The sequence below is a fragment of the Camelus ferus genome, chromosome 21 (genome assembly GCF_009834535.1).
Source record: "Camelus ferus isolate YT-003-E chromosome 21, BCGSAC_Cfer_1.0, whole genome shotgun sequence".
Taxonomy (NCBI): Eukaryota; Metazoa; Chordata; class Mammalia; order Artiodactyla; family Camelidae; genus Camelus; species Camelus ferus.
This window is the reverse complement of record NC_045716.1, coordinates 6,605,586-6,621,067: the sequence shown is the minus strand read 5'-3', so window position 1 is coordinate 6,621,067 and position 15,482 is coordinate 6,605,586. Positions and strand designations below refer to the sequence as shown.

At 46.9% G+C, this 15,482-nt stretch overlaps 2 protein-coding genes and 1 pseudogene across 4 annotated transcripts in view; 1 reads left to right on the top strand and 2 right to left on the bottom strand.

Moving 5' to 3' along the window:
- Positions 1–1,342, bottom strand: part of LOC106729941 — a 70,269-nt pseudogene extending 68,927 nt beyond the window's left edge.
- Positions 1–1,976, bottom strand: part of ASTN1 (astrotactin 1) — a 293,377-nt gene extending 291,401 nt beyond the window's left edge. The window contains exon 1 of one of the 2 annotated variants that reach the window (XM_032463675.1): positions 1,217–1,976. In XM_032463675.1, the coding sequence (XP_032319566.1) occupies positions 1,217–1,499 (283 nt within the window). In that variant the 5' untranslated portion in view covers positions 1,500–1,976. The remainder of the gene's footprint in view (positions 1–1,216) is intronic. The other variant, XM_032463676.1, reaches the window with a different exon arrangement.
- A 5,204-nt stretch (positions 1,977–7,180) lies between these two features.
- Positions 7,181–15,482, top strand: part of BRINP2 (BMP/retinoic acid inducible neural specific 2) — a 108,694-nt gene continuing 100,392 nt past the window's right edge. The window contains exon 1 of one of the 2 annotated variants that reach the window (XM_032463679.1): positions 7,181–7,996. The gene's annotated coding sequence lies outside the window, so the exon portion shown is untranslated. Of the gene's footprint in view, positions 8,469–15,482 lie in introns of both variants that reach the window. The other variant, XM_032463678.1, reaches the window with a different exon arrangement.

Here is a 15,482-nt window from a genome sequence, read left to right as displayed (position 1 = left end):
GCCATCACGAAACTCCGTCCCTACAAAGCGAACTTTAGTTGGTGGGGCATTAAAGAGATGGAACAATGACCTGGACATTTTCACTTTTTTCCTGGATCTAGAAACTTGCTTGTGGTTATCTTCGAATTCTCTCTTGGGCAAAATAAGAATGATTTATGGCAGCACTAAAGAAACGGATTTGCACGGTGGGCGTGCACAGCAGGGTGAAATGGAGCTGCACATGGAGAAGTGAGGGGAATTTTGGTGAACAAGTCACATGGACCTGTGGCACTTTGCAAGGTGCTGGAGCAGGACTACAATATCTTTGCAGCTTGGCAGTGGAAAAAGACGGGTGGATTGAGAAGGGTTGTAGAAGTTCCAGTATCTGAAGGAGTTTTGTGGCCTAAGAAAATGAAAATTGGGATATTGAGAGAGAGAGATGTAAACAAAGGAAGGAAGAGCATCTGGCTCAGGTCATTCTTTGTACAGGAATGCCTGTCTGTCCAAGGGAGCTTGAGAACAAAGATGCCAATGTTCCCAGACTACAGTTGGATGGTTTCTTTATCCAGGGAATTGGGATGTGGCATGGAGATGTGGAGGTGTCTGTACCAGGAGGTTGGTACATGTAAGCAAGGAGATAGGACTTGCCAGGATGGACACCAGGGGTGCAGTCAAAGGCCAGAGAGTGTGGGTCACCTGGTGACAGATAAAGAGCTCTCAGTGAGCCAAGACTGGAGATCCAGCCAGTGCAGTCTGGCCTGCACATGTCTGGCTAGGGGAACACGGGATACCTATTTCTAACTCCCCCAGGAAATGCTGGCAGTGGGAATCCAGGGGGTGTAAAGCGAAGAACTGAGCCTGTGGCCTGGGAGTGGGGAAAAGGGCTTCTGGGAGCTGGGAGCAGACAAGAAGTGCTCTGTCAACGGGCAACGAAAGCTCGGGAGGTCAAGGCTGGGAAAGGTTTCACAGAGACCCCTGCAACCTGTTCCTTAGGGGCAGGGCCGCTGAGGGGAGGCTGAAGGCCCAGCATCCGGGTCGGATGTGGGGAGAAGTCAGGTGCACCGAGGCGCTAGCCTGCGAGTCGGTACGGAGAATGGTCTGGGAGTGGGGCGGATCCAGGGAGGCAGGAGTGGGGGAGGGGAGGTGGCCGGCGAGTGGGTGTGGAGAGCGAGCCGGAGTGGGGGGTGGGGGCGCCGGGCCAGTGCCTCGGGCCGCCGCGACCTCCCCCGGGACTCACCCAGCACGAAGTAGGGCAGCTCCGTGTTCTCCAGGTCGTCCACCACGACCATCTCTCCCGGGAAGTCGTTGCGCACGGAGAAGAGGAGCTTGGGCTCGGAGGCCGAGGGGCTGTGCATGATGCTCAGGTCGTTCTCGCGCAGGAAGGGCAGCGCCGACACCGTGATGCTCTTGAGCTTGCACTCCAGCTCCTTGGAAGGATCCGCGTCGCCGGCGGCCGTGGCCAGCACCGCCGCCGGCCCCCAGCAGCAGGCGAGCAGGGCGCAGAGCCCGGCTAAAGCCATCTTGAGCCCCGGCCGCCTTCCTCCCAGCGCTGCGAAGGTGGGGGAGGAAGCGAGCGGGGAGGGAGCGAGCGAGGGAGGGGGGCGGGGGAGGCTGGGGAGGGGATGTGGAGCCGGGAAAGCCCCGGTCCCCGGAACGAGGTGCCGCTTGCCTGGCGCAGGGCTTAAGAGCTGATGCCTGAAGAGCCCGCGTTCTTTGTTTCCCGGAGCTGCTTATCTGGGGAAGGGAAAAGGGGGGAGGGGGGAGAAGAGGAGAAAAGGAGAAGGAAGGACGTCGGAGGAAAGAGGAAGGGAGCTGAGGATTCTAGGGAATCAGGTCAGCCCCCAGCAGGCTGCCGCCTTTCTCCTCCTTTGCATCCCCTTGCAGGAGCACGCTCTTGGCTATTAACTACCTGCACAGCATTTTTTTTTTTTTAACAGTTTTTTTGCAATGCGAAATCTTCCCTCTCGCTTCATCTTACAGATGGCTTGGAAAGGGCACACAATGCACACACCTTAAAAGGTGCTTCCTCAGAGCAGGGGGGCGGGGGAAGGGGGTGTCTCTAGATGCAAATAGGCCCCCAGTTATTTTGTAGATGTAGGTGGTCCCATTTCTTGTATTTTTTTTACCCACGAGTTGGATTTAAATTTTGGATAAACATGTGTTGGAATAAATGCACGTGTGTATTCTTACTCAGCACTAAGTTTGCAGAAATATTTAAAGGAAATATTTGGCATGAAAATAAACAACAAAGCCAGTGTACTGAATACAGTGAAGCAGGAGAGCAGAACTCATATCTGCAATCTCTCTCTGCCTCTTCCGTTTCATTTCTGTTACAAATGTTATCTGTAGTAACCAATATAAAGATAATTTGGGGAATGCTATATTTGATAGAAAAAGTAGAGCTAGCTCAAGGAAATGCTGGATCTTTTAGTTTTAGGAAATCCAGTGAACAGAATAGAGCTGGAAGAAAATGTGAGAAAAACAAAGTTTCTAAGCACGCTTAACAAATGGAAAAGGAATAGAAGAATATTCTTGGGCTCGTGCCAAGTCTATCCCAGCCCAGACAAGAGTAGGACATGTAGACAGCAACAACCACCACCACAACATTAACAACAAAAACCCATATAAGTTTTGTTTCCATTAGTACCAGACAGTGTCAGCTTCCAAAAATGATGACAATATGTAATAAACTGTGGTAGAAAAGTGATGCTTGTGTGTGCTGGAATCTGATGATTAACTGAACTTTCTCTCACATGATAACTGATAACTTGTTTCCAGAGTTGTCCCTCCAGCATCATTTATTCAGTGCTGACTTAAATACTAGGTGCTGTAAGACTGTGTTTTAAATAGTTCCTATTCTCTAGGAATTTAATGCACCACCCTTTTCAAAGAGGACCCCCTAGTTTAGAAACAATTACATTCTCTCTCTACCTGGTGCCTACTTATTGACATCTGTGAATGTTATGTCCTTTAAAAGGAAAAAATAAATAAAACTTTGCCATATATTTCACAAGGTTACTCTAGTCAATGAATGGGAATAGAGGAAATGAACCATAATGAATTAAGGTCATATTTGAGGGGAGAAAGACCTGTTTACCACAAAAAAAGAACAAAAATACTTTATGACAAGTTGAGTTTCTGAATTTGACGTACCTGAGAACTAACCCAGGGTTGTATTACCATGTAGCATTGCAAACTGATGCAAGAAAGTTTTCTGAGCTAATGACCTTTCTGCAACTCCCCTTCATCTTCATTGCCCCTCTAGGAGATGCTGAGGGAGAGGAAGCCCCCACGATACCTTTTTTGCCTACTCTCTCTAGCTGAAAAAGCAGTATTTACTTAGTTATACAAGGTTACCTGTTGAAAAATTAGAGTACATGCCAAGAAAATACACTTAGTCTTAGAACGTGAGAAATGGCATAAAACTAACAGATCATCTATTACCAGTCTCTCATTTAAAAGATGAGGAAGTTGAGGACAGTGAAATAGTGAGGTGGTTTACCCAAGATGGATCTGCCAAGAAGGGTTTGGGGAGCTAAGACCACAAACGAGATTTCTTTGCCTTGGGCTCTTTCCACTGCACAGCTATGGGACGTCTAGGTGCAACCATGGGTAATTATTGGACTTAATGGCTCCCAGTAATTCATTCAGTAAACATTTGCATACCTACCATATGCTGTGCGCTAGACTAGGCCTGGGCAGAGTCTAGGAAAAAGATTCTTCCTGCTTTTGAGTAACATATAATCTACAGTTGTTTTGAAATCATTCTTCCTCATTTTCTAAAGTGTCTTGAGTTATTTTAGAAAACCCAAGTGAATCAATTGGTGTTGATTTTCTGATAAGTCAATATCTATTTTACTTTGCCTATCTACAGTCATTTTTACATGCTTACATTTATACATGCTTTCTTATTCACAGATATAAGAATATAAGATATAAGAAAAAAGAGGGCCTGGATCAAATGGCCATTTAAAAATGCATATTGAGTTGGACAGAGCTAGAGGTTGGTGTCTCAAGCTTTATAGACCTCTTTCTCTTTGGAGGGTTGAGCAAGAGGATTATGCAAGTAGACAGAGAGAGCATACTGCCAGGGCACTGGATTCCCGTAAACATGCATACACTGTCACATGGCCTCGTCCTAGGGAATTAAATACCTAGAGATGGGGGAGAGGCTGAAGTTCACAGAAACCAGACCGTCTGTTCTGTATGATGTTTAACATTTAAATGGGACTGGGGGAAATTTGTATGCATCTAAATAATTACCTTTGTGTATAGGCAACATGACGGAGTGAAACAATAGACTTGGAGCTGAGTCTCAACTCCATAATTTGCTTATTTGGAGGTGAGCCTGGACCGTTCTTGTCTTCATTGTCCCCCTCAATAATATGGGATCAGTGATCTCTGTCTATTCCCCTGACCACAGATGACATAAATGCAAGTACTTATATTCGCTAAGACACTACAAAATAGGAGGTTCTGTTATCTCTATTCCTGACTTTTCTCCTGAGGTCCAGCTTTCTTTCTTCTAGCACCAATGACCTCACTCCTTGACTCTTATAATAGCTTTTGAATGTTTTCCCTGCTATTAACCTATTCTTTAGATGGCTACCAGATTGATCTTCATGAAATCTTGCTTTCCACCTGCCATTCTAAAGTTTTTCTTTCTTTACAGGATAAAATTCAAACGCCATGGTTTGGAAGTTCAAAAACTCTTTCAAATTTCATACTATTTATATTTTTAGGTGTATTGCTTACTATGTTATCCCCCCTGGTCTCAAAACACCCATACACATCCCAATCAAATTTAAGCCCATTCTTCAATTTCACTCCTCCTTTGCCATTCTGTCTGCCTGAAACACTCCACTCAGTTTTCTCCAGGTTGTCCCATCTCTACAGCCAAATCTCAGTCTTAATTTATATAGTGAGATCTTCCATCCCTCCCTTCTCCCTTATCTCCTCTCACAGAGCCCTGACACACACACACACACACACACAACCTTAGGTGGCCAAGGGCCATTTCCAAATACAGTGTCTTACAGTCAACATTTTTATTAGCAAAATGGAAACAATAATACATACTTTTTAGAGTAGGTGTGAGAAGGAAATGAGATTATATATGTAAAGGAGCTAACATTTTAGGCATTTAATTGGCACTCAGTAGTAATAGCTTTTGCTATTACCCACTTTTCAATTATTTCAGAAAGAAAATAGGCTTAAGAATTTTTTTCATGAGTTTTTTTTTTTCCCCATGTAGTAGCAAAAAGCAAATTAAGTGATTTACATTCTTTGGCATATACCCAGGATAAATCATGGCATATGTCCACCAAAAGAATGTATAGAACATTCATAGCAACTTTACTCATAATGGATAAAAATGGAAACAACCTAAATATGCCTCAATAGGAAAATGGATAAGTTGCATATAGTCATTCAATGGAACACTACACAGCAATGAAAAATAAGCAAACACATGGATGAATCTCTCAGACATAATAAGTGAATGAAACCAGACACAGAAGAGTGTATGTGCTAAGATTCTATATCTATGAAATTCAAGACCATGTAACAATCTTTGATGCTGGAAGTCAGAATAGTGGTTATCTCTGGGAGGAGGGGAGTTTTGACCAGGAATACAGGAGGAGCTTCCTGGCAATGCTGTGGGTAGTGATCATATGGATGCATTATATAAGCAAAAGTTTATCAAACTGTACACTTGCAGAATTTTGTAATGTCTATTATACCTTGTTAGATTGTTTTTTACATGGCTTAGGACTCCATAGGAGAAGAAATTAGAGGTAAGCTTTTCTTTTTTCAAATTGTTTTCCTGTCTCCCAACTTTATATCTTCTTTCCTTCTCCTTTAGAGGTCTTGGAAATTTTAACTTTCTGTGGAGATTGGCAATCATTTGTTCAACTACTCCTTTCATTTGCGCACTCCTTTCTACTATTTCACAAGAGTCTCAACATTCAGTGTCTTGTCACCTGGGACAAAATTCAGGGGGTCTCTGTCTCTGGGAAGCACAGGAACAAATAATGCAGCAGTTGGACAGCAACAGATGTAGGCTTTCGCTGGTTCACTTAGATATTTTATTCTCTGGACTGTTCTCTGACATGTTTGATAGCTTAGGCAGATACCTACAGAACAGAGAGGGAAGGTCACACCTATATAAGATAGAGGCAGGAAGACAGAGAAAGAGAAAGAAATGGGTGGGGCTAAGAGTGTGTAAATGAGAGATGTTTCTAATTTTCCCCATTCGTTTAGAACACCTGGCGCCCTGATGCTTTGTAGATAATCCTGACATATACAACTTTGTCATTCATTAAACCTCTGCATTCTAGTTCTTAACAAAAATAATCTTTAATGTCTCTCTTAGAGACATTTTTAGAAAAAAAAAAAACAATTGAAACAGTTCTCTCTCTTTCTGACTCTGTGTTATCCTCTCCATATTTTCCCTGTCACACAAGTTAGTGTGAACCCCTCACATTCCTTTGCCAGCTCCACCTCCCAGCAATTCTGTTGAATTGGATTTTTTGTTTTCCTTCAACTACTACTCTCCTATGCTCTGCCAAAATTTAGTGTAGTCTGCTAGTTAGCTGGACATAATTCAGTTTTGCATCCTCCTTAGGTCATTAAAAATATATTTTACACTCTTTGCTTCAAAGTTAACGTTTTTTTTTTACTCTTTCTCCCCCTCCCACCCTGTCCCTGTCTGTCTTTCTCTCTCCTCTCAATTTGCAGGCTCAGCAACAGCACCTGCCTTACAGAAACAAGGCTGTTTCTGTTCTGATTTCTCTAGTCTTCCTTTAAAAACCAAGTAGAGAGTCACAATCCTTCTTCCTGACACACTAAAGTGAAAGGAAACACAGAAGGGAAACACCACAGGCAAAACAATTGGCTTTTTTGAAAGCAGGACATTTTTTCCCTTAATTTCTCCCCAGAAACCTGAAGTTCTTCTCTTTGCCGTCTTCACAATCTTGGTCTGGGGACAGAATGTTTCTTGATTTAGCTGTTCAGAGTCTCTAAATCTGTTCCTTTCTACTCACTGAGTTCCTGCTATCTTTTGCCTCTCTCTCTCTCTCTCTCTCTCTCTCTCTCTCTCTCTCTCTCTCTCTCTCTCTCTCTCTCTCTCTCGTATCTCTGGGTGTGTGTGTGAGAGAGAGAGAGACAGAGAAAATACACTTTGAGATAAGTATTCTCACTTGGGGGCTCATTTCTAATTAAATAATTCAGGACCGAGACCAAGAGGCTAAAATGCACAGCACAACAGAATAAAACCACGAATTAGAAGGAAAATGGCTCAAATGGGTCCCTATCTCTGCAAGTTCTAGTTAAGCAAACAAACAAAATGGTCTGGGACAAATGATTATTGTAACTCAAGAAGATTAGAAGAAAATGTAATTAGCTCCCAAGCTTCTTCCTGTTCCTCAGCCTTCTTCCACTCTTCAACTCCCCAGCCGTGAATTTACCCAAGGCTCCCTTTCCCACACCAAAAAAGTCCCTGCTGCAAAGCTGGGAGGGTTAACAGAGCTGGTACCCCAGCCTGCCAGCTAACCAAAGGAGACAGCCGGTGAGGCCCCGAGCCCGCCCCCTGCCAAGCCGCCCAACCAATGGGCGCCCGCGGGGAGTGTGGCGCTGCGTCCCATTGGCTGCCCACCTACGTGCATAAGAAAGCAAGCGAGAGGCAGGCAGGGCAGCATTGTTATCTTAAGACACTCAGCTGGAGCCTGAGTCTGCAGGTGAAACTGCTTAGGTACCAGCACGGAGTCGGAGCGGGGACGCGCCGGGCTGCAGCCTGGGATGGAATCCGCCCGCCTCGGACGCTGCTCTGCTCGCGGCTCCTCGGGCAGCGCCTCCGCTGAGCTCGGAGGATCCCGTTAGCACTTGCCCAGGGATGTGCACCTGCCGTGCGCGGCGAGCGCCCGGGCAGGTCTGCAGGCAGCCGCGGGAGCGGTGAAGCCAGAGGAGCTGTCTCTGCCCATGTGCAAAGCAGCGATTCCAGGAGAGAGACAGAGGGCAGGTGAGTCTCTTTAGAGTTGGAAGGAAGGCAAGATCTTGGGTTTCTCATCGTTGGAGGGACAGGAGACTCCCCGGGTCGGGTTTGGCACTTTCCTTCCCTCTCCACCCGCGTGCGCCCCGGCCCGGCGTCGAAACCCCACTTCAAACATGCTGTGGGTGCCGGGAATCCTTGCTGCTCAGCTGGAAGGCAGCAGGCAAGTGGTCTGACGGCGGCGGCGGCGGCGGCAGCAGCAGCAAAGCGGGGAGCAAGAGAATTTGAAAAGAGACATCCGCTCCCTCTCACACGCCGAGGGGGAGCCATTCGCGTTCCCCCAAATGAGAAGGAGCCACAAGAAATCATGAAGTAAAAACTTTGGAAAGCAGCCACTGGAGATGTTGCACAAAAACCTGGAATCTTTTAGGAGTCTCCTCCCAATCGGTGAAGGTTTGGGGAGCAGCTGATACAGCAAGGAGAGCTCTCGCAAGGATTCAAGGTAACAGTGCAGGATTTTGATGATTTTCTTCCATCCCCTTTTCGTTGTCTTTTTGGTGTGTACCTTGGCAAGGGGATCATTTTGCCCTCCAACAGCCCTCTTGCCCTGGCGCCTGGCAGTTGCAGGCAGAGGGAATGATCCCCTTCTCTTAGTTTCTGTCTTGTGAAGCTGAGCAGTGGACTTTGGGGTTTGGCAGGAGATCGTCCTGTTATTGCCGCCTGGTGTTGCATGGCCGTCACACGACTTGGGCACTGCCTCTGACCTACATTGCTTTTGCCTGGTTTAAGTCCTCAAAGTTAGTGCAACTCCCATTAGCTTCAGAAAATCCAATTGGGCTGCATAATTGCAGAAGATGACGAGGACTTTTGCCTGCCCAGCAGATGCTGAACTGAACTGTACCCGGTTTGCTACGGTTGGGATGGACCCCAAAGAGCTGAGGTCATGATACATGGTACACAAGTTCGCAGATATTCACATGTTCGTAGAGCTATATTCACATGTTCATGGGGCTCTGGGGCATGCCTGTAGAGGCCTGTCTCTTTCTCCCATGTACATGCAGCCAAAAAAAAAAAATTGATGAGTGAACCCTGTAGGTTGCAAATTGTCTCCCCAGGGTGGTGGCGGAAACCCCATTGATTGAGTTGAGCCTGGCAGCGTGCTGGAGACACTGGGGAGAACATTGCTGTCCTGGAAGGAGGGGTGTGCTGGGATTATCTGGCAATCTCGATTTCTCTCCCTGGTTTTGTGATCATTTGAGTACACGGTCTAGTCCTGGTTATGGTTCGTGTGTATTTGTATGTGTGTGTCTGTGCTCACAGCTGTGTGCAGGGAGCTGGCTGCCGACAGGAGAAGCATGCATGTGCAGCTCTATTCCAAGGCCCCAGATGCCTGGAGTGTTCCTTCCTCATAGGAACATGAACTTGGGAGCTGCTGTTCTAGCCCAGAGGAGTTTTCTCCTTACCAAGCAGTCCCTCTGCATGGTACATATTTATCCAGGGTATACAGACCTGAGCCAAATATTAACTAATAATCCAGCTAATGTCCTGTAACATGATTGAACAGACCCCTCCGTAAAGAACTGTGTGTGTGTGCTCTTCCCGGCTCTGGGAGCCGGGCGCCCTGAGCAGGGACAAATGTTTTGTTAAGAAGGATAGCAGTTATAACAGTCCAGGCTTCTAGCTGGGTGATCTGAGTCTTATCCAGCAGGGACAGTGATCTGTCATCAGAGACCAGTCAGGAGGATAGAAGGTATTTTGTAAGTCAAGTATTTCAGCCTCTGTCCTTCTCCAGACATGTGCGTGTTGAAGGGACGCGCTTTCTGACCATGCTCTCTAGAATACATGCAACGCCAGTATTAACCAAGCAGCTCGAGTGTTTTACAAAATCCCCTGGGGGGCAGTCTGATGACATCAGGCAACAGCAAATTGATGCTGGAGTTTGTGTGTTTTCCCTCCTGACTTCACCCAGTTATGTGCATGTTATTTGTTTAAGGCAGGGCCCTCCGGAGTTCCCTCCCAACCAGAATAAGTTGCTTTGCAGCATTAGGGGCATGACCAAGCAATGCTGCCACCAACGATCCTAAAATCTTATCAATATCATAGCTGCTGCCTACTCTGGGGAAGGATGCATGCCTTGCTTCTTTGAGGCGGGATACGGTTTGAGTGGGTACAGAGCCTGGACACTGTGAGATGTGTGAGGAAAAGGAAGCAAATGTTAGATCATGGTCTCCCATCCTGGCTCCAAAGGGTTTGACAGCTGTTCTGCAGCCATGGAGAAGACAGAAGCATCCCTGACTCTTGCTTCTCCCTCCTCACCCCAAAATCGGGCTGGTTTTGTCTCCTAGAATGGAATGATGTGTGCTGCAGTGTGGCCACAGGAGAGGAGGGAAGGAGGGAAGGGCTGGGGAGGGAGGCGGGGTGCCACTCTGCCAGCATTGGGCCGGGCTCATGGATGGGGACCATCTTCTCCATTTTGGCCCTTGAGATCATCCTCTGAGTTTTCCTTCCTGGTTGCAAACAGAAACTCCTAACAGGTTGTTTACTGAGCAAGGCCAGAGGGCAAAGAACATCCCTGCGTCATCAGCTCCTTCTGATACCCTTTCCCAAGACACAGGCTAGCCACTGGGGAGCATTACACACACACAAAAAACCCATCCCCTCTGAGACGGTGCTCCAAAATCCCTCCCCAGCTCACAAACAAGAGTTAATCTGGAGGGACTCAAGATATCTGCGTGGGCACTTTCTGCTGACTATGGGATGCTTAGTGTGGAGGTTTCCTGGTTAGTGTTTTGCTTCCCCCACTGTGCGGGTTATTTTTGGCGATTCAACTCTTTCTCTTAAATAACAAGACCTTGGATACATTTTATAATGGCATACTTTTCCAAAGGGCTGGGACCATTTTAGGGAGCTTATCTAATTACGCCTTATTGTCTCATTTATCTCTGATTACCCTAAGAAGTCGAGCTAGAATGATGGTAGCCTCCTTCTTGGAAAAGGGAGGGCAGAGGACCTTGGAAAGAGGAACTGTTTTACTCTGGGTCTCACAGCATTTAAGGGAACCTATGGAGTGGGGTCCGGGTCTTATTGCTCCTAAACCAACCCCAGACTCTACCGACTTCTAAGGAATGGTTAATCCTAGTAACTCTGATTTGATTCAGCTGTTCTGTACTTTGGAATGGGAGATTGCAGTGATTTGGGCTTCGCCTCTGGTGCTGACGTGAGGGCTGCGAGGGATAAAAGTCTTATAAAGACTCTGTCTTTGCCTTCAATTATCTTACATTCTAGTTAGGAAAATAGGCTTACCTCTGGAAAAAGGGTAAATGACAATGTGCATTCTCAACAGCCATTCAGTAGAAGAGATTCACGGGGCTGACCTAATTAACCTGCAATTGATTGGTTATTGGAATAATGAGAGCTCTTGATATTCCAAGGAGGGAGAATTTGAGTTCTGCCACGGGGGACAGGGTGGGATTCGGTTGGAGAGGGAGAAATGGAGAAAAAGATTCCAGTTGACAGAGATGCTAACTGCAGCACAGCTGAGAAGGCTGGAAACTTCGAGGCTTTCTTGTTTCCCTGGGGTGTGCCCTCAGCCTCTTTTCAACTTGGATCCTGGAAACAGCATACACCTGGGTTAATTATTTGAAGCGTCTATTGGCCTAGAGGAAGCTGTCCTCGGACCAGGCAGAGGGCTCTGAAATGCTGGATATCTCATTAGGCCTTGCAAATCACCTGGCCTTGCACCCACCCTCCAGTCTAATCCATAGTTTATGGGGAAAAATAGTGCTCAGGGTCAGGGAGCTTCTCAACAGCATGTCACAAATTTTAGAGAAAGATATTGGGGGAAAGCAGGCACATTTCAAGAGAACATGAACAAATCTTCCCGTATTTTTTTTAGAATCAGAAACTCCTAGGAGAGAACCTTGATTTCCCTTCATTTCCTATTTCCCCACCCAAATGTCCCCATTGGGGTTTACTTGGAGCCGGCAAAATGCCAGAGCCCTCAGGCATTAAGCACTGAGGAGATTTTCAATCTTAAGATTCTTGAGCATGCCCATGTACATAACCTCTTATCTCCCCTCCTTTTCCCTTTTAATAAAACATACGCTGTAGCAGTCACCGAGGAACAGACCACAGAAGCAGGCGGGGTGGGTGCGGTATCGCCCGCAGCGGTGCCACGAGGCCCTGTGACTGCTCAGCTGAGCAGCAGAGGGGAGAGGCGGTCTGGCCGCCCGGGCAGCGCCCAGGAAGGGATAAGGATCCCAGACCACCAGGAGATGGCCCTGACCGCTCAGCCAGACACATGTGCTCCAGCAGGGAGACTTGTTTCCTAGAGAGAAGGTCAAGCTAAAGCATAGGTCCTGTGAGAGAACTGGTCCAACTGTGTTCATTGGTCTTCACAGGGTTTGAGATATCTGTTCACTCTCCATGTGACTGGTTGATTGGGTGACCCCATTCCAACATGGACAAAATTCCCATGAGACACAGAGAGTGGAATGACTTGCCTAAAGTCATGCCATCATTGACTCTCTGGTCAAGAGGAAGATCCCCAAGAACCTGGTCTGCTTGGTTGCTTAGCCCCAGGAGTTCACTTTGGGGACAAGTCCTGAGGGAGCTGTACTTTCTCTTCAAAATTCTCCCCTAGGCCTTGTTGTCACCTTTGCTTTCCGTGTTAAATGACCCTGAAGCTGGTCTTTGGGATGGAAGCCTTTTTTCTTTATTATTCACAAGTACCCACTGCCATGTGTAGGGGACTAAGGTAGCTGTCCAGGGCCATGGGTGTGGGGTCGTGATTGTTGGCTAGAGCCTCTTCTGTCTGGGAGTGAAGAGAAAGGCTGCTCAGTTATGGTTCAGACGGGGCGCTGGGCTGGATGGGTCTCATCTGCCCATTTAGGGTGCAGGCTGTTCTCTCTTGAAACTGTTGCTTGGCGATGCAGATGGAAGTGAAGTTGAGTAACATCATTACAGCATGGAATCCTCAACTGCTAGTTCCATCTTTCCTATCACTGAAGCTCGCATGAAAAGCACGTTATGTCTGGAATCCTGGACAAAGCAAAGCGTGGGCAGTCTACCACCTCACAGGACTGAGCTCTGCCCCGCCCTGCGCTACTCACACGGTGGCCGCTGGCCACTTGGGGCTCTTGAGCGCACGGAATGTGTGTTGTAAGTGTAAAAATACACAGTGAACTTTGAAGACTTAGCTTAAAGGACAAGAATGTAAAATATCACTGTTTCTTTCCATATTGATCACACAGTAAAATGATAGTATTCTGGGTCCCTTGGGTTCAATAAAATATATTAAGATTAGTTTCACCCATTTCATTTTACTTTTTAATGTGGCTGCTAGAAAAGTTAAAATTCTACACCTGGCTCTCATTCTGTTTCTTTTGGGCAGTGCTGGTCTAGCCCTGCAGAGGAGTGACAGGTGGTTTGGAGAAAGGGCAGAGGCAAGGAACAAGAGGAGCCAGAAGCATAAAGAGAGAACATGGCGGGAGGGATGGTGAACAGATCTGAAAGTGTCTAGGCATGTACTTCTGAGATCAAAAGTTAGGGAGGGCACAGATAGCTCACACTGCCTTCTACTCGATGGCTGGTGACCTTACCGGCTCAGACTCAGCCCTCTCAAAGCTGTTGTGGAGCATGGCAGCTCCTGGGTCTCATGCAAACAATCAGCAGGTAGGAGGCCTGGAAATTCTACCCTAGTATTTCTGAGTTTCTGCCTGGCAGTAGAAATAACTGAATAAATTACCTGTAGGGTCTGGACACAGTAATTGGGATCAGCAGGGTCTGTTTGATTTCCAGATCCCCTTCTCCCTTCTTATCTCTACCATGTTATCATCTTTCCTTGGGAGAGTTTTCCTTGGCACCAGACATGTTGATGGTGTGGTGGTGAGAAAGAAAAGTCACTGTTGGGTGTTAGAGATTCTTTTGTGGACCTATCAGTAAGAAGTATGGGGAGAAGGCATCATGACTGAGTTGTATTCATTAAGTTCAGATTGGAACATTGCCGTTCACTCATTGTGATGATCTTGTTATTTGTTGCAAGAAGGTTTGGCCACAACTGGAAACTCCTCATGCTTGCTCAGCTATTCTGTGGTCTGCAAAGTGCTTTACAAGCTTCCCCTCATCTGATTTTCACCACACCCCTGAGGGGTGGTTAATATCGCCATTCAAATTTTTCCATGCTCTGCCCCCAGTTGCCTTTATTACTTTATTATCTGATCTCTCTCTTTGTGTGCCCTTCATTCAACCTCACTTAATCAGACTGGTCTACTTACTGTCCTTCAGTGTTCACTACATAAAGTGAGGCTCATTACCTCACGGAGCCTCAGTTTTATCATCCATAAAAAATTGCTCCTCTCAATGTGTTCTAAATATTAAACAAGATCAAATATATAAGGAGTCAAACCCAATTCCAGGCACATGATTGATGCTCAACAAATGTCAACATCGTTCCCTACCGAAGGTCTTCACTTTGATGATCGCCGTTCAGGTGTCCAAAGGTGAGCTCATGATATACCCATTTCACACAGAAGATGACTTCCCTCCTGCCCAAATGCCCTACTTTGGTTAATGGGACAACCGGTCCCCCAGCAGCAACATTAAGAAATATGGGTTGTCCTGGGCTCTGCTTTCTCTCACACAGCCCCCCACAGCCAATCAGTCCCTAAGAATTGACAAGATCAACCTCCTGATGATTCCTTCAAGCCATGCTCCCTCCTCCACCCTCCTTCCCTCCACCGCTCTCCTTTGTCAGGTTCTCATCTCTTCTCACCTGAACTTCCCCAAGACTTGGTTCCCCTGTCTCCTCCCTTGAGGGTGAGCCAGCCCACCCCCATCCTTGCAGCCAGGGTGATCTTTCCAAATGGTAACTTTGATTATTGGGATTCTCCAGCGACTCCTCACTATGGTCAGAACAAAACCCAAGTTTCCTAGCATCACAAACAGGAGGTCCTTCACGGGCCTGTCTAGCAGCCTCTCCAGGCATCTCTCCACTTCCCCTCCTCACTCCCGCTATCTGCAACTACGGGCGGTCCCCTGAGTACTCCAAGGCTGTCTGATGTGTTGTGGTGTTTCCCTGGAGAACCTTCCCTTGTCCTGTTCTCTGCTTCCTGAGGGTTACTGAACTTCAGGGCTCTATAGAGACTATCTCCTCTGCAAAGACTTCTCTGAGACTCTGGGAAGGAATCCATTGCCTCCCCCTCTACCCCCTGCACGTCTCACGCAAACTCATTTTGTACTGCACCCACCGCGCGATAGTGATTTGTGTATCTGGCCCTCTCCTGCACTCAGGGGCCGGGCTGGGACTGGGGTTCTAAGATGTACTTCTCAGGAACTATTTATTGTGTATAATATGAGTATGTACCGGGTACTCGTCTTGGGCAGGCGTTGTGGGTTCTGCAGTGAGCAACGGATAAAAGCCCTGCTATCAGGATGCTTATATCCTAGAGTGGGGACAGGATGAAAATTGTAATAATGAAGATTATTGACATTGCTGATCATGCTAACACTTTAGTAA